Source organism: Halichoerus grypus, chromosome 9, assembly GCF_964656455.1.
Source record: "Halichoerus grypus chromosome 9, mHalGry1.hap1.1, whole genome shotgun sequence".
In the NCBI taxonomy this organism is placed as follows: Eukaryota; Metazoa; Chordata; class Mammalia; order Carnivora; family Phocidae; genus Halichoerus; species Halichoerus grypus.
The window spans coordinates 21,597,398-21,616,765 of NC_135720.1; the positions used below are offsets into that span (position 1 = coordinate 21,597,398).

The 19,368-nt window shown below is 42.0% G+C and overlaps 2 protein-coding genes across 8 annotated transcripts in view; one reads left to right on the plus strand and one right to left on the minus strand.

The window, feature by feature from the left end:
• Positions 1 to 4,585, plus strand: part of PLAGL1 (PLAG1 like zinc finger 1) — a 71,948-nt gene extending 67,363 nt beyond the window's left edge. For all 7 annotated transcript variants that reach the window (XM_036106720.2, XM_078054631.1, XM_078054629.1 and 4 more), the window contains one exon: positions 2,232 to 4,585. In XM_036106720.2, the coding sequence (XP_035962613.1) occupies positions 2,232 to 3,471 (1,240 nt within the window). In that variant the 3' untranslated portion in view covers positions 3,472 to 4,585. The remainder of the gene's footprint in view (positions 1 to 2,231) is intronic.
• ZC2HC1B (zinc finger C2HC-type containing 1B) overlaps positions 2,692 to 19,368 on the minus strand; it is a 46,110-nt gene continuing 29,433 nt past the window's right edge. The window contains exons 5-8 of the mRNA XM_078054633.1: positions 16,629 to 16,768; positions 13,288 to 13,396; positions 5,180 to 6,950; positions 2,692 to 2,818 (exon numbers count right to left, since the gene is read on the minus strand). Of these exons, the coding sequence (XP_077910759.1) occupies positions 6,880 to 6,950; positions 13,288 to 13,396; positions 16,629 to 16,768 (320 nt within the window). The 3' untranslated portion in view covers positions 2,692 to 2,818; positions 5,180 to 6,879. The remainder of the gene's footprint in view (positions 2,819 to 5,179; positions 6,951 to 13,287; positions 13,397 to 16,628; positions 16,769 to 19,368) is intronic.

A 19,368-nucleotide genomic window follows, 5' to 3' on the forward strand; every position in this document is an offset into this window, starting at 1 on the left:
AGAGAGGCAGGAATAGAAGAGCCAGGGCAAAGCTCTGGGGTCCCTATTCACTAGTACTGGACCAAATTGAAAATTGTTTAAATGCCAAGTTTATAAACCATTTCCCCCTCACCTCTATTCCTGATGGTGGATCTATGGATAGTTTGTATAAGAACGGGGTTGTTTGCCCCTCTAACTAGGCTTGGAAAACCCTATCTGCAGTGTATTTCAGTACATGTGGAACTCAGGGCCCCAGCATCCGTTCCCATCTCTCAGATGCCTCGTGCACTGGCTCCCATCCCTCCACATTGTTTGTACCACGGTACACACCCGTGTGTATGCTGAGCTCTGGCGTCGTGGAGCGAGGGGGTGCAACTGCCTTTTCTTCCTGTCCCATGCACAGAGTCAGCTCATGTTTTGTTTTGTTTTTTTAAAGGGAGAGAGGCAGAGATAGAAGGTTTTGCTTTATTTTTAAGAAAATGACAACTCATCTTTATATTTTTGAACTGGCTACTGTAGACCCCTTACCAGTTTACCTCTAGAAAAGGATCAGGAATCTAGGGCAGAAGGGGCACCTGGGTGGCTCAGTCGTTAAGCGTCTACCTTGGGCTCAGGTCATGGTCCCGGGGTCCTGGGATCGAGTCCCGCATCAGGCTCCCTGCTCGGTGGGAAGCCTGCTTCTCCCTCCCCCACTCCCCTGCTTGTGTTCCCTCTCTTGCTGTGTCTCTCTCTGTCAAATAAAGTCTTCAGGAAAAAAAAAAGGAATCTAGGGCAGAAGATTGGGTGAAAGGTATGATTAGTACACTTTTGACTTAAATCCTTTTCTTACAGAAATGAGTTGTTAGAAATTCTTTTGTATCCAAAGCCACAAGTTCAGTTGCATCTCAGAGGCGTGCAGCCCCATCTCCAGTTCTTCAAGATCCAGCCTACTTCCTGAAGGTCACTGGTAATTTCACTGGTAATTCAAAAGGACTTTTTCTAGAAGGGCTAAGCTGCTACAACAGTTGAAAGTTTTTCTTTGAGCTTCCGGGACAAGCCATAATCATCCTAGTTGATCTGAAATTTCAGAATACCCGTTTTATATTTGTAAAGCACAGATCAGTTCTGGAAAACCATCACAGTTCCGATTCTGTTGTAGTTCCACAGATTTCCTAAAATCTAAACTCTGTTGGTTTTAAATCCCAAGTTCAATGAAAACTTTAGTCATCCTTAAAACTTTAAAAAGGTCCATTTTAATAAAGTGTATCATATAAAATGCCAAGTCCTGTATGTTAGTTTTCCTTCCAAAACAGCATCCGTAATTACAACGTGTGGCTTGCAGGTACAACACAGGTTGCTTCACATCCGCTGCGACAGTTAACTCTTTTAGGTATTGTGTCTTTAAGGCCTCCGGAGCCAGGGGCTGCACACCTCTGACATGAGAGCCGGTAGAAGAACACTAACTAGAGCAACCAAGCCTGAAGTGTCAGGATCTCATAAGCATGCAGCTCAGGCTCAGCGCCCGGGGGGTGGGTGGCGTTCTGGGTCTAAGTGAACACTGAGAGTAAGGATAAATTTTTCAGTGTTATTTCCGTGGCCTGAACTTTTTGCCTCAATCAGTAAAGACCAAGCAGGAATTATACTTAGGAACAATAACCTAAAATCTGGGAAGGGGATGTGAGGGGAGCATGGGGTTCTGTGTAGAAGGTAAATTGGGTCACTATTGAAAATTCAGTAACTTCCAAAGAGCCTTCTTGAAAATCACATTTAAAAATATGTGTTTGGGGGCACCTGGGTGGCTCAGTCGTTAAGCGTCTGCCTTCGGCTCGGGTCATGATCCCAGGGTCATGGGATCGAGCCCCGCATCGGGCTCCCTGCTCAGCAGGAAGCCTGCTTCTCCCTCTCCCACTCCCCCTGCTTGTGTTCCCTCTCTCACTAGGTCTCTCGCTGTCAAATAAAATCTTTAAAAAAAAAAAAAAAAAAATGTGTTTGTTTAGAAATCTTTGTCTAGATGAAACTATGTTCTCAATATTTTTTTACAGGTACGAAAATTGTATTAGACCTTTAGTGTAGTGCCTGTTTTTTTTTTTTTTTTTTTTCCCAGTTATAATCTGTATCTGTAGAATCTGGAAAACACAGAAAAGCTATTTTTTAAATGAAAATCTCTTATGCCAGCACCTAGGGAAAGCTATTAACATTTTCCTGTCATCCCCACACATTTGACTATTAAGACAAAACAGAGTCTATTACAAAATTTTTCCTTCTGCTCCTAGGCACATGGCTACCCATTCCCCCCAGAAATCTCACCAGTGCGCCCACTGTGAGAAGACATTCAACCGGAAAGACCACCTAAAGAACCACCTCCAGACTCATGACCCCAACAAGATGGCCTTCGGGTGTGAGGAGTGTGGGAAGAAGTACAACACCATGCTGGGCTACAAGAGGCACTTGGCCCTCCACGCGGCCAGCAGCGGCGACCTCACCTGCGGGGTCTGTGCCCTGGAGCTAGGGAGCACAGAAGTGCTGCTGGACCACCTCAAAGCCCATGCGGAGGAAAAGCCCCCCGGCGGAACCAAGGAGAAGAAGCACCAGTGCGACCACTGCGAGAGATGCTTCTACACCCGGAAGGACGTGCGGCGCCACCTGGTGGTCCACACAGGCTGCAAGGACTTCCTGTGCCAGTTTTGTGCCCAGAGATTTGGGCGCAAAGACCACCTCACTCGACACACCAAGAAGACACACTCACAGGAGCTGATGAAAGAGAGTCTGCAGGCCGGAGACCTTCTGAGCACCTTCCACTCTATCTCTCCGCAGTTTCAGTTGAAGGCTGCCCCGTTGTCTCCTTTCCCTCTAGGAGTTCCTGCACAGAACGGGCTTGCAAGTAGCTTGCCAGCTGAGGTACACAGCCACCCCCACAACCCCTCGGATCAGACCTCCCAGCCTGTACAACCGCTGCCAGAGCCCCTGGCCCCCCTCCACCCCGTAACCGCTCCTAGCTCTCCTCCCCCACCCCTCCAGAATCACAAGTACAACACCAGTTCTACCTCATACTCCCCACTTGCAAGCCTGCCCCTCAAAACAGATACGAAAGGATTTTGCAATATCAATTTGCTTGAGGACTTGCCTCTGCAAGAGCCTCAGTCACCTCACAAGCTCACCCCAGGTTTTGACCTGGCTAAGGGAAGTGCTGGTAAAGTGAACCTGCCCAAGGAGCTACCTGCGGATGCTGTGAACCTCACAATACCTGCCTCTTTGGACATTTCCCCCCTGCTGGGCTTCTGGCAGCTGCCCCCGCCTGCTACCCAAAATGCCTTTGGGACTAGCCCTCTCACCCTGGGGCCTGGGGAGTCTCTGCCCCACAGGTTAGGCTGTCTGGGGCAGCAGCAACAAGATCCCTCACTAGCCATGAGCACCATGAGCCTGGGCCAGCTCCCCCTTCCTCCCATCCCCCATGTTTTCCCAGCCGGCACCGGCTCTGCCATCCTGCCTCATTTCCATCATGCATTCAGATGACTGGTTTTTCAAGCGTACTTTTCTTATTCTGAAAGGTGTTTTAAGAAGCATTTTAAACATCAGTTATAATAATACAAGGAAAGATTTGGAAAGCAGGACTGGGAATATGGCTTATTCAGTGATGACTGGCTTGAGATGCGAAGAGTTCTCGAACTGCATGTATTGTGCCAATCTGTCCTGAGTGTTCATGCTTTGTACCAAATTTAATAAGCAAGTATTCTTTAAATGGAACTGCAAATATTGTCATAACCGACATCCAAACGAGGGCTGCTATATATACGTGTTTGTCAAATTGAATTTAATCGTTAAGCCATGATCATAATAATGTTAACTAATTTTATGTGGCACTGCCTAGTAAGGGAACTATGGAAAGGTTTGGATTTCTCCAAAATGGGAGAATTTTTACAATAAGAAAATAACCTTTATATTGCATATTATAACTAGGCTGTGTATTTCTTTTCAGGGATTTTTCTACCTTCAGGGTTGGATGTAGTTTAGTTACTATTGCCATAGCCAACCTGTAGTTTTACAGAAACAATTTCTTGTGGAATAATAGACGTCTCCATTTTAATAAAGCATTTTAAATGTAGTTTGAATATTTTCCACAAGATGCTACAATGTGAGTTATCACTTCATTTATCTTAAAGACTAAACTGGTTGTCAGTTACATCTGACAGAAAAAAAAAAATCACTGTGTAACCAGGTTAAGTGGTAAAATAATCCAGGCGTCAGTCAAAAAAAGCATTTTGCTGACTTTAATATTGATTATATTTTTTAACAGGAATTTAAGAAAATATTACTGGAATTTAAAAATATATATATATATATTAAACAAGAATTTTCTTTGCTCTGTCTGGCTTAAGATACTACTCTGCTTTATTATTTTTAATCACCAATAAATGCATTTTAAATTCATCATTTAAGTCAATATTAGTTTTATTCAAAAAGGTTAACATTTACAATGTAACTATAATCTATGTCTTGAATTTGGTATCTAATGAGTTTTAAAAATATAAAACCTAACCTTTTTTTAAAGCTCCTTTGTCTTTCTTTTGTGTTTAGAGGCTTTCTATATGAAGATATATCTTACATATAATAAACTCTACAAATCCTGCATACTTGACTGATTTTTATATACAACTACACCCAGGTAACCATGTAGATGGAGTTTCATGAAAACATTTCCAGCTCCCTACCCAGCTCCCTCATGCCCCCTCCTGGTCATTACTTCCCCCACAGAAACTACTATTCTGACTTCTATTCAGCATCTATTAGGTACTACCTTTTTTTTTTTTTTTTTTTTGAGTAAATTAGGATTTAAGGTGGAAGCTCATATGCTTAAGTTCCTAGCGCTATTAATTTATTTCTAAAAACTACTGATAGAACATTTGGATCTTTCCATAATATTATGTAATTTACTTCTGATGTGTATGTCAGAGTACTGGCCACTGGAGTTTAGTCTACCCTGGGCTACTATGTTCCAGTTTTATAATGGTCCTGACCATTAATTTTTTATACAAATTAGAAATTTGCCTATTCCTTATTGGGATTTCTTCAGAAAGTATTATGACCCCTTGAATCTGACAAGCCTGTTTTTGTTTCACCTCTAATGAGGGTGGGGTGGGTGGAGAGAAGGAAGCCTTGAGTACCTCTGCCCATCAAAGAAGCCTACTGGCCAATGTGAGAAACCGTGGCCCACAGCCCTTACCAGTGATGCCGAGGACCATGATGGGCAGCAGACAAGTGGCCCGGGCTTGGCTGTAGTATGTGGAACTGACATGGTAGAGCCTTAATGTACAGTTTAACCTGGGGGTAGGAAATGAGACAAAGGGATAAAGGTTACCTCTTCATGAAGTAGGAATCCACGGGGATGCCTACCTCCATTCCTATATCTGCTCTTACCTCTCCGAGAGAAGGTGATCTGCCAGAGCATGAGGAGAAGGAGAGTACTGGCTCACCTTAGCGAAATCTCCCAAGATCCATTCACAGAAGCTTCCACAAATACTTTTATGTGGCTTAGTAGTCTTCAGTCCATTCCAGGACACATACCTGATTTCCCTGAGCATAAAACAGCATTAGATCCCCAAAATACAGATCCTAAGAGTTTCAGGTGTTGTGTTCGGGGCATTACAAGTGGGAGTAGGTTGGGATTCTCCTACTTAAATTTAGACAGGAAAAATGGCTTAATTCCTAATTGAAATTCCTTGAGGTCAAGAAAAAAAAAAAAAAAGTTCTTAAATGAAAAAAGCGTAAGTATAAAGGACTCTACAAAGAGAGTTTATTCACCCTGAGGACAGCAAAGAAAAGGAACAGAGCCATATAAACCAGTGGTGGACTAACCAGCTGGCTTCTGATTCAGCCATGATAAATAAATAACCTGAGTCCACTTAAGAGCACCCTTCCCACAGGAGGGGAGGGTTACTGTAACTGTTCCTCCATGGCAGTGTTTCCCCAAAAGCTGTGTGCACTGGTCTGAGACAATTCCTCATGGTATACAGATGGACACTTAAAATAGGAACACTTACTGATTAAAGTTCATTAGAAGCAAGTATCAAAAACGGGATTTCACATTATGTAGGCTGAAGCTAGGTAAAACACTATTTTCCTAGTTAAGTAAATAATGCTAGTAAGTAAAACTCCAAAGACTGTTTTCCTAAAAGGTTCTAACATCAAAGCAACATTTCTTTAAAAACCTATTAACTGTAATTAAAACAAAAAGTCAACCACTGACATACAGGTTGATGTGTTGTTTAATATTGTTTTGAAAATTTTAAAGAGAGTAATGAAGAAGAAAAGGTGAATCTGGTTTTTACTTGTCCTCCATTATGTCTCAAGAAGAATCGTGGGCTTATAAACAGCCGTCCGCCTTTCCTTCCCCCTTAGGTGGCATTCCTGGGTACACAGCCATCCACGCTGATGAGTTAAAGGGAGACGGTCTGAAAACAACAAAAGGCATTTACTTTAGAACTTCATTGTTTCCACACTGAGAAAGTTAAATAATGTAGGCATCTTTACATTTTAACAAACTATTCACAGTATCAAGAAAAAAGTCTCCACAGCAGCCCTGATATTCAGTATCTATCTCAGGGAACTGTCCCTTTTGGGGGAAATGTGTTTGGAAAAAGGGACACGTTGGTAGCTTCCAGGGCAAAATGAGGACGCATTCCCCTTTCCTGTTAAGTCCAGTCAGAAGCTGAATATCATTTTCAAACTATACGTTTAACAAAAGAGTAGGTTTCAAGAGCACACATTTTGTTAACCCAACTGAAGACTTACCCAAATTTCTCTTTGGTTTGCTTGCTATGGATTCATTCTCTTAAAGGCTTACTAACTGTATCTTGCACATTCGATGATCAGGAACACCTGGATTAGAGGTTAATTTTTTTTTTCTTACCTGGCCTCTAGGAGTTAATCTTTTTTAGAAGATTTAGCAAATCCTTGTCTGAGTTTTGCTCCAGAAGTAGGGTCCACGGCTAATCCTTTGCAGACATAAACAGATTTGTTATTATGTAAAAGCAAACATTAGCAAGAAAAAAAGGAATGATTATGAAATCCTCACATTGGATTCAAAAGTTTCTCTTCTTCCTTTTTGTTTTGTTCTGTTTTGTTTTGTAGCTATAGACAAGTACTCAGTCTCTATCCTGGGCCAAATAATAAGAAAATAGGGACACTCTCAGGCACCTTCTCTCCTCTGCCCCTAGCCCTTCTTCACTTACTCACCGATAGGCCCTTTGGACCACCACCTCAGGTGGCCCGCCATTTAAACAATCTGACTCTCCCCACCTCTCCCCACTGCTGTCCTGGCTTTCGAAATGTTCCCTGAGTATATCATGTCTTCACAGTTCTTTGCCTGCTCTCATTCCAGAAAGGGTTTGATAAGCCTTATGGAAGCATGAGATGCCTTTCCTCCCAGGAGTTATTTACATAGCGATGGACTCATTCCACTAACAGGATTCTTTTCCTTTGTGCCCAGCAGCACCATCAAGTATGAGGATGAAGGAGTTTATAGATATAAGCATGTCATACCACGGTCTGTTTTGTACCACATGGTATGGGACAGGAGTCTCAGAGATACCATTTTTTTGTAAATGGAACAATTCCCCTCTGTCCTAGAGCCCTCCATTCTACTCATAGTGTTTTGTGAAGGGGAAGTCAGCAAACAACCCAAGGAAATTGTGAATCAAACTATCAAAAGACATAGGAATAGAAAGTTTTCAGTGTTCATTTTACCAAAAGATCTACAAGTTTTAGGTCTTCCCAAGAATCAGCAACTGACCCTCTGATACTCATTATATTGACCATAATTAAACTAGCTAAGGAAGGGATGCTAGTACAGGTAAGATGCTTAGCTTCATCAAATCCACCGGCTCCAGAAATAAAAGCAGAGCCCACCCCAACAAAGTTGTACAATGCAATTCACTAAATACATGATGCAACACAGCTCTAGAACCCAGAACTGTATTTTCATAGTGATCGTAGTGTCTGTGTCTAAGTACTGGAGGGGCTGTTGCTCGGCAAGACATTCTCAGGAGATCAGTCCCCTGGATATCCAAACCCTCGGGAAAATAGTCACTAGTTAGAGATCCACTGACTAGGTTATAAACTCACTTTCCAACTGAACATTCTACACCTTACTCCAAAACAACTTCCATACATAAATATATATATATAAATTACATATTACACATTAAATATATTTATAGGTTGTAAATATTATAGGTAATTATTATAAATGCGTATCTCCTTAATGTTTCCATTTTGGACCCAGTTTTTCCAAAGCAGACGAGGATCTGGTCAGGCCTACCCCTTTCCATGGAATTACTTGAGCAAGTTGCTTAGCCTCTCTGTTCTTCCCTTGCCTATAAACCAGGAATCCGAACAGCACGTTTACCCCTGTGCTATTGTGAGGATTAAATGAGTTAATATATGTAGTGCTTAAAAGAGTGTCCGATGTAAATTTGGGCTACTATCCATGTGAGTTATTTAGCACAGCAAAAAAGTAGAAGCAATCGATGTGCTCAACACCAGGAAAAGAGCTAAATATTAAGTCATCTTGTGATACTATGTTTTAACAACAAAAACAACAACACCTCTTTTGCCATAGGGAAATCTTCAGAACGTGTTAGTGAAAAATATCAGGATGTGTATAGGGCCTATAATCCTAAACTTTGATGAGAGGGGGAAAAAAAGAAAGAGTATAAATAGAAAAAAATGGAAGAAGATATTGGTGTTAACAGTGATCATGTCAGGATGTGGAATTCTAAGTGACTTTTTATTTTCTTCACACCTTTCCCCCATTTTCCAATATTTTCTACACTAAGCATTCATTTCTTACATGATACTTTCTAGACATGCTCTTTCTCAAAAGCATTTTTTGCAGACAAACAGCAGAGCTAGAAACAAGAAGTTCCCAGGCCCCCACGATTGCCTAACTCACAGAGCCGCGCGTGCCGGAGAATGCATCACCAGCGTCTGTTTTTATCACAGATAGTCTGGGCGCCTCGCTGAGCCTTTATGGCTCCAGGGCCAGCCTTCCATTCTATAATTTCTGTTCACACCCCAACTCTTTCCTATGCTTTGGCCAAATGGGCCATTTGTTTCCAAAGTATGTCCTCTGCATTTTCATTTTCATAGCTTTATTCATTCCATCTTCAACTTTTCTCCACTGGTCAAAATCTACCTCATCCTGAAAGCTCACTCCGAATGTCTCAACCTCCACCACGCCCCTCTCTCTCAGACTGATACCTCCTCCATAAAGTCTCCTGGGCAAAGTTGATCTCTTTCTTGTATCCCCTTAGAACTTTTATTTCTGATTGTTAAATATTCAATATAATTGACTGTCTCTCCCCCTAGACTTTTAAGAATCTATGAGCATAAGAAATAACCATGCATAATAATTATGTGATGAACGAATGAATCCTCTGAACATCCATGGCAGCTGTGAATCACCTTCATACAACATTACATGCTTTCTTGCATCAGAGATCTTCCTGCACATGCTTATCTTCTCATAAGACTCTAGAATGAATAAGGATTGTGACTTACACACATGTATCTCCCCTGACTGTGAATTTAGAACAAAAGGCTGTACATGGAAGGTACTACATGTTTCTTTTACTCAAGAGAGTTTAAGAATGAAAGCCAGAGTTTTAGGGAGTTAACTACCAGTTAGATGAAAGACGGTAAGGATTTATGTGGAAGGCGAGTGACACCAAGTGGTCTAAACTACTGATTATCAATCCAGAAACAGCAAAGCCCAGCAACTACAATTTTTAAAAGACTCTCATATTACAAACAGAGTAAGACTGAGCAGAACAGAACCAATGGACAGTAAGATGCAAATTGGTTCACACATGAGCCTGTTCATATTAGTGAAAGGCAGTGCTTTTTTCCAACCCTTAAATATTTTTGAGAATTCACCTCCCCTCAACATACTTCTTATATGTTCAATATGCTTTCTCCCCAGAATGACTCCAAATGAAATATGACTAATTTAAAGGCACACCAACACTGGAGACTTTCTATTTAAATGTAAGAAAGTGAGGGGCACCTGGGTGGCTCAGTCAGGCGTCCAACTCTTGATTTCGGCTCAAGTCATGATCTCAGGGTCATGAGATTAAGCCCCATGTTGGGCTCCACACTGAGTGTGGAGCCTGCTTAAGATTCTCTCTCTCTCCCTCTCCTTCTGCCCCTCCCCGCCCCTGCTCGCATACATACTCTCTCTAAAATAAATAAATCTTTTGGAAAAAATAAGTGTAAGCAAGTGAGGCTACAGGAAAAGACAAGAAATTAAATTTTAAAAGCATCTTAAACCTGAAATAAAATTAAGAATTATCTCTTAAAGCTAATTAACATGACAATTCTAATTCACATGCCAATAATTTAAGTGGGAAATTATAGAATCAAGATACCTACTTTCTCTCATATATTTCAAGTATTTATTGAACACCTCACAATTGCCATCAACAATTCTAATAAGAAGGGATTCAGCAGTACAATTAAAAATAGGCAAACTAGACAGATCCTAACCTTCTTGAAACTTACATTCCTTTTTGGTGGTGGGAGACAAATATGTATTAGATATTAGATGGTGATGAATGCTATTAAATGAAACTACAAAGGGAATTATGGAGGGTTTGATTAAGTTTAAATGGAGAGGTTGGGGGGCCTCAATCTGAAGATGACACTCAGCAAAGAACGGAAGGGAGCGAGCAGTGCAGATTAGTGGGGGACCGGTCTGGTTTTCAGCTGAAGGAGCAACTAGTGTGTATGGGCCCCGAGCCCAGGAGTGGCAGGCCTATTATGGTAAAGGAACAACACTGAGGCAGTGGTGGTATAGAATGTGCCTTCTACTTAGTAACATCACAGTGGTCCTAAACCACCTTATACGCAAACAATGAATCATGGAACACTACATCAAAAACTAATGATGTAATGTATGGTGATTAACATAACAATAAAAAAGAATAAACATAATACTATTTTGCTTACACCTACTGGCTACATCTATTTTTCCTATGTATCAGAATGGTGTCTCTAGAACATTCTGCCTCATGTCACATACTGGGACACGTCACAGGATGTGTCACATGTACTGGGATGTGTCGCATACTGGGACACAAGACTTTTGAATTCTAGTTTAGGATCTTTTCACTTACGCCTTGCTGCTACTTTAAAGAAATTATTTAGTCCAAGAAAGAAGTTTTTCTTTATTTTCAACACTATACCTGACACACTGTCTTCTTCCATTCCCGATCTTTTTGCGAGTTTACTAGACCAGGGAATGAAGGTCCTAGATGCCACTGCTGTACTCGGATCGGACTTTTGCACATTGTCAGAGTTCTCTAATCACAATGAATTAAGAAATATTCCCTCTAGGGGCGCCTCAGTGGCGCCTCAGTGGCGCAATTGGTTAAGCATCCAACTCTTGATTTTGACTCAGGTCATGATCTCAGGGTCATGGGATCGAGCCCCGTGTCAGGCTCCAAGCTCAGCATGGAGTCTACTTGAGATTCTCTCTCTCCCTCTGCCCCTCCATCCCCCACTCTCTCTCTCAAACAAATAAATAAATCTTTAAAAAGAAAATATTCCCTCCTGGCAAGTAAGCTTTAACCTCAAACTTAAAGGAGGGCTTTTCACTTTCAGGAAGCATTATAATACAATCTTTGAAAAAAATAACAAAAGAAACCATAATATAAAGAATTTATCTCTTCTGAAGGACACTAATCTTTATACTTGAGAAATATAGCTTAGTGAAAGTTTTACCAAATAAACTCATATGTGGTTTGAATTTATTTTTTTCTAAGTGAAAACTAAAACCCCATTGTTAAGTTTTCATAGATCAGGAAAAAACTAATGACTTGGGTTTACAGCGCTATGGGGAATCTTTTTAAAATGCCCCATTCCATTTTTACCCCATGATAAACAACCCATGAGGAATTTAAAAACTAATAATAAGGCTTTCTGGTGACTTCATGGACTGTGAGACTGGCAGTTAGTTCCTACTCTGGTTCTGATAACACCTTCAAAATAAGACACCTGATCAGAGGCGCCAATATGGTCATGAGTTAATTCACATTGCCTTCATAGTGCAATGTTGATCATAAAGAAGAATGACACGTTGATTAAGGCAGCTTAGTGAAGAGAGGTAGCAAAATAGATATCTCATTCAGCTCTGGTGTTTACCAGTCGTGTGCCTTGAACAAATAACATCCTCTCTGAGCTGTTTCTATTTCCACAGATTAAAACATTTGGAAGCTTACGAGGAGGATAAAATGAAATGGGTCTAGCACATGGTTAAGTACTGTAATAGTGGTTAGGCCTTCCTGCTACTTGAAAGAAATTATTTAGTTCAGCAAGGAAACTTTCCTTTTTCTTCCCCAGCTTTATTGAGATATAAGTAAATAGAACATTGTGTAAGTTTCAGGTATACAATGTGATGATTTGATACACATATATATTGCAAAATAACTACCACAAAAAATGTTAACAAATCCATTGCCTCAAATGGTTACCTCTGGGGTGTGTGTGTGTGTGTGTGTGTGTGCATGTGCGTTTGTGTAGTGCGAACATCTAAGATCTACTCTCTTAGCAACTGAGGTGCTAAGTATACAATATAATATACAATATAATATTGCTAACTACCGTCAGCACGTGTCCAGATCCCCAGCACTTACACGTGGAGTCTGTACCCTGAGACCATCGTTTCCCCCCTCCCCACCCTTACTCCTGGCAACCACCATTCTATTTCCTGTTTTTATGAGTTCAACTTTTTTTAGATTCCACATGTAAATGTGATCACACAGTATTTATCTCTGTCTGAACTAGTTCACTCAGCATAATAACCCCAATGTCCATCCATGTTGTCACAGAAGGCAGAATCTCCTTCTTTTTATGGCTGAATAATATTCCACTGTGTATACATACAACATCTTTAACCGTTCACCCATCAACAGACACTCAGGTTGTTTTCGTATCTTGGCTATTTGTTTTCTTCTTATTTCCACACGATACCTGACACACCGTTATCTCCCATTCTTAACCTCTTTTCAATTTTACTAGACCAGACAATGATGATTTAGACCACACTGCTGTAATGGTATCTGACTCTGTATATTGACAGAGTTATCGAATCCTGATAAATTAGGAAAATTCCTTCTTGGCAAATAAACTTTAACCTCAAACAAACCCATATATCTTTATATCCAAAAGCAACACTTGACGTCAAACCTTTGCCGGCTGCCAACAAATTCCAAAGCTGAGAGTGGCTCCCCTCTGGTCCCTCATTTGATCGTTGACATGCTTACTCCGACTCACCTGGCCTCGTTGGGGCCACATTTGGCACTGCCAGGGCCCTGTTCTGCAGCAGGGCTCCCACGGCACTGGTTACAGTTGGCTCTTTTTTTGGACTCATCTGAGCCCTAGCCTACAGAGAGAGCAAGAGAGAGGGGGACCAGCTCTGTGACCTCAGGTAGCACCCAGGAGGTAGAGCTGTTTCCACTTAACCAGCAGCAGACCGGACTCACCCCCAGGCCCTGCCGCACCCAGGGGAAGGGGACATGCACACCCTGTGCCCTAGCTCGCCTGCTGTCTTGCTGTTCTCAGAGCCATGTCTGGGTTTCGGCACTTTCATTCCATAATCAACCCTTGAGGGGAGTGGTGATATGTTAATCCTGTAAAATTAGTTGTATGGAGACATAAGAAATCACTTAATGTCAGTAAGGATAGTTATGGAACATTTTAGTTTTTCATTTTCCTTGAAAATGATTTTGTTTTTAAATACATGAACAGAGAAGAAAAACAGACGTTGGCAGGCAGCAAATGTTTTAAACATGGAATTCCATCATCTCCACACCACGCCCCTGTCTGCTGAGCAGCGGTAGCAGAACAGTTACATTAATACAGAATAAGGACCAAAAGGTCCTTTGGGAGCTTCTTACCTAGCTACCGGTCCCAACATTTCCATGGCAACGGCTGTATAAAGATAACCTGTTACTCCAAGTGAGAATTCTCACTTGGCCAAGGACAGCTACGAGGTTACAGCAGGCAGCTCATCCCCATCCAAACCCAGACAGCTATTTTCAGAGGCCCATATTGGTCTCTTTTGGTTAAGGGTATAACACATTTTTAAAGTTGATTATGTTTAAAATAGAAACACATTTCAGCTGTGCTGTTAACAGCCCGTCAGAAGTAAAACAACCCCTCCCTCTTTGTTCCACTCTGAATAAGCCTCACTATTAGCCAGGGCCCGAGTGGTGAAGCTGCCACAAGGGAAACAAGGACTGCCGTTCAGCTACGGTCTACAGTGAGTTTCCTCAGAAAGCAACTAATTTTTCCTCTGTGTTCCCAATTACCACTTAGTTCTGGAAAACAAGGAGAGGAACAAGGCCAAGTCACTGGTTACACTCAGGACGGCCAGCTGGCCTCCTTCAGGAATAAAAAGCACTTCCGTTTGCTGCTTCCCTGGGCTCCCTTTGGCCCCACTAATGTGACTAACTTCGTGGACTGGTTAGAACCATACGAAGAAACGTGCTGCTTTAGAAGGTCTAGGTTTTACTTAGAAAATGTTTCCAAAATTCAGTTGAATTCAAGCCCAAAGCAGTCATATACCCCCCAAATTGTGGTGCCTATCCCACCAACAAGAAAGGACCACCAGAGAGGAGGAGGAAGGAGGATGGGGCAGTATGGAAGGAGGATGGGGCAGTATGGAAAGAGGAACCTTATGTGCAAGGCACTTTGTTTATATTGTTTATAATCCTCCCAACAACACAGCAAAGTATAGATTAAAGTGAGTCTCAAAGAATTTAGTTGCCGTAAGTTTACCTACAGATAATAAATTACAGAATTGAGAGTCAAACCCTGGCTACTGATTGCAGAATCTGGGCTCCTTCCACACTGCATGGCTCCCATGCTAGTTCAGTGTAAAGACTGAATCTCTAACAACTATATTTATCGTAACCACCCTGCCTGCCCCACCAACACACCTATTTCCTCCTTCCTCTCTTTCTTTATCTAGATGCCTAGGCTCTGCAGCTAAAACCCTTCTTGTCACCCCATATCGTAACAGCTTCTCATTCCCACCCATTCTTTCTCAAATTCTCCTCCACACACAGCCCGTTTGTCCTCCTCTGGGCCCTCATTCTTTATCTGTTGCTGTGACTCCTGACCATGGCCAATCCATCTGAACACTGGTGGCAAAGGTGATCTTTCTAAAAAACCAATTCTGTGTCACTCCAGTCTGTACTATTCAACGAGTCTACACTGCCCATAGAATGACACGAGGCAAATAATCAACAACTAGACAGAAAAGCTAAGAAAGTTGATCTGCAGAGAGAAGAGCAAGCAGAAGCATAGCAGGATGAAGAGATAAGATGGGAAGGTGGAGAGGAAGACTTGCTGGGTTCATGGGGACTTTCCAGGTCCTGCTTCAGATCCTCGAGCTTTTGGGCAACTATCCACTTCCTCTTTTCCCTCTCTCTGAACTGACTCGAGTGAAAGCTCTTCTAGATCTGATGCCCCCTGCCTGTCCCTTCTCCATCACATCCCACAGGCACTCCATCCATTAGCCCCACATGGTGAACTCCTCAGGCCACAAACTGGACATTTTGTGTGTAATGTCCTCCCCAACTCCCACTCTAGGCTGGTGAACCCATCTGATATTCAAGGGGGAAATGCTGCTCCTCTTCGAAGACTCCCACGGCTCACAATGGCCTCTTCCTCCATAGTGCTCCGTATACATCAACTACCACAGCTTCCCACTGCCTTGTTTCCACGTCCTCCTCCTTCACTGAGCTACAAATGCTGATCAACCAGCACCCAGCACAGTGTCTGGGACAGAGCAGATATTCAGTAACTGTCTAATGTATGTCGAGATAGAGCTTAGAGTCCACAGTCCGTGGGATATGCTGTTGGAGAGGCTCCCACCCTTATTACATACTGGATTTCATGGAAATCTTTCTAAATATGTTTCATACCCTCAAGTATTCAGACCAATTTAATCTTTCCTTGGTTTCTGAGCCATGTTTATGAAACTAACAGCTTTTGCAGTATACTGTAAGTTATATCCCTGGGACCTCTGATGTTTATGAAGCTGTTTGCTGGACTCCAGTTCTGTTTTTATAAATCTATTGTCTTCCTAGTCAGGCAGTCATTTTACTTATCTGTACCTATTTAAAACAGCTGCTTCCATTCATTTACTTTAACTTGCTGATTCTGTGGCTTTAAATAAAAGGCTACCGACCCTCTCCTCTATTGTAGAGCAAAACACACGACCTATAGAACAGTCTTCCTTTGATAGCTTCCCCACTCAGGCAGCTTCACTTCAGGTTCACAATGCTTTTCTGGATGGTTAAGGCCGATAACTACCGTTGTATAAGACAGAGTTTTACCATAATACTATAGAAAAACTACTTACATATTCAAGACTCCATCCTAAGAAGCTTCAAACACTACAGAAATATTTTTTTCTACAACACCCAAAGGTGCTGTTAGCTTCAAAGCCTCATAAGAAGGCAACTTCCAGGAGGATGAGTGACAGTGATCAGCTATCTTGATCCTTACACTTCTCAGGATGGGTAACTTAGGTTCCCTAGCAAATTCTACCTGCTTGCCCCGACCACGCAAGGGCACAGAGCCAACACTTGGGGAGAGATATCTACCTGTACTCTCGATGCCAACTTGGCTGCTGTTTGGGCTGGATCAAAGACTCGGCGAGAAGACTGATCCTTGCAGAAATTAATATGTCGGTTGGCTGCAGCTTCATTAAACCTCCTCATACAATATGGGCATTGAATATAATCTAAATGCAAAGCTAACAACAAAAGGCAATTAACATTTCAAAAACAACTCTGGAATGGACTATATGACATGAAATAAATGGGATATGAACTCTGCTCCAACATAAAAAATGAAGTCCCAGACTCTGGTTTGAGAAAGCTTATGCCAGAGGGGAAGGTATGCAAGGGCGCAAATAAAGGACATAGCAGGGGGGACATTTTTCTGTCTATACACTTATTTCAATTAAGAGTGTGCCCTTAAAATGTTTACATTATATACTTTTTAGAAAATAGACTCATTATACTTAGGAACTTCCCAATTAAATGAATTATTTAGTGAATCCTTATGTAAAGAAAGTAGTCCTAGAACCACAGAACGTTGGTACTGATGATGCCCTGAAGGACACAGAAGATTCCGAAGCCCAGGCTGTGGTACCACGTGGGACAGATCACACAGAAGTTATGGAGCTACTCTCCTTCCCTATGGAAGGAGAAAGATGTTTCAAATTTGGGGGCTTGGGGGATGGGATTTGAAGCCAGTGTCACTGGCAGAAAGACACACTGCTTCTGCAGGGGTTGATTTTTTTCACTGAACTCCTAAGTGAGGAGGCAAATAATAAGTTCAGGAAGGAGGTGAAGTAAAAGGAAAAAGGTGGGGTTCAAAAAGGAGAAAAGGGAAAGAAGGAGGGGTGATGGGAAAGTGGCTCCAGAAACAGCTTCAGCTTCCAGTGTTAGAACCTCCCAGGCAGCTCTGTGGGTACTAGACCCTCTGTGCTTCTGTGGAATACCAACTGGTCTCAGTGTGGCTCTCATTTGTAATTAATAAACAGTGAGAGAAATGGGAAGTGAGAAAGTTCCAGTCTTTTTAGAATGAGGAGAGGCTCACAGCAAAGCCAGTTTGGAGCCCACCCCACTAAAGCAAGCAGGAATGTGAGATTTGTTTTTGTTTAGTTTAGTTTAGTTTTGTTTTAGGCACCTCTAAGGGATGACAAAGTGGATATGAGCGACATAAGAAAGATCTGAGACAGCCCCAACCTCGGACTCTGTATGGAAGTTTGGGTTAGTGTATAGTCAAAATTCCTACATGTGTGGATGAATATTTGAAGCAGTGATGTCTTCAAGGTTAAGAATTTTTTGAAGGCATCCTTTTAAAAAATCTGAGGGGTTTTCTGTTTGAACAAATCATTTCCTAAAATGAATATTCATAGAACTAACAATTGGAATACATAAGAAATTGGAATATAGTAAAAGATGAGCACTTAGCCTAACCTTTTCACATTCTGGAAGGCAGTACTTAACCAATTCGATATGTATTGAACACCGATTACATGCCAGGCACTGGTTTATACTTGGGAGGTACAATGTCTCTGTCATCAAGGACTAAGCGTTCCAATACAGAAAGAGTTTTCCCACGGTGATAAATTCCTTGGACAAAAATAAAATAGGATAGCACTGGGAAATGATGAAGGCCCCACAGCCTGCCTGACTGGTTTTGAGCCCAAGCTCTTCACTTGCTGTATGTGTGAACTTCGGCAAGTTACTCAATCTCCCTAAGCTTCAATTTCCCCAGTCCCTACATACCACCTATTTCACCAGGCTGTTGTGAAAGTTAACTTAGATAATCCACACTGGGGCTGGGTATAGTGGGTGGGTGGAACATCTTATTACTCCGAGAAAACAGGCCCAGCAAGGTTGTGTTTCTAGGTACCAAACAGGAATGCAACCGCTTATAAAAGTAAAATCGAAAGTGCCATTATTGTGCAGAACTCATTTACAATGATGTAGAAAACAATCTACAACTCTGCTCTTGGTTTGGTGGTTTCTTCAGTTTGACCAGCTGAGAGTCAAGGCTCCTATCAGAAATGCTGCTACCCTTAAACCTACTCAGGGATGGGGCGCCTGGGTGGCTCAGTTGGTTAAGTGACTGCCTTCGGCTCAGGTCATGATCCTGGAGTCCTGGGATCGAGTCCCGCATCGGGCTCCCTGCTCAGCAGGGAGTCTGCTTCTCCCTCTGACCCTCCTCCCTCTCATGCTCTCTCTCATTCTCTCTCTCTCAAATAAATAAATAAAATCTTAAAAGAAAAAAATTAAAAAAAAAAAAAACCTACTCAGGGTTAATGTGCACAATGATTACAGCAGTGACTGCATGGCTTCCTTACTCCACCTGTTGGTTCATGGACTCACTGCCACCCTTCTGTGTATTTGGCACTGTCTGTCACCATGGAGACAACAAAACTGAAGTGTATTTCCCTCCCAACAAGTCTCAGAGACAGCTAGAAGGCAAGGCAAAGAAGCAATTACTGCTCGTGGTATAAGCTTTGAAAGGAGGAAGGACTGGGTCCTCCAGGAGCCCAGAGGAGGGACATAAAGCCCAGACTTAAAGGGGCAGAGAAAGGAAACTTAACCACTCTGAAAACGGGAAAAAAATTTTTTTTGCAACAATAATCTGAACACAGCATGACTGAGTAGCATGTTCTACCCTCATCTCAATCTGAGTCACCTCTTCCTCTATCAACAATGCTGTCATGAACATCATTATGTGCTATTTATTTCAATACATTATGATATTTAAGGTCTGACTACAAATGGATTCTTATGACAGTTATGGGGAAGGTGGCCAGAC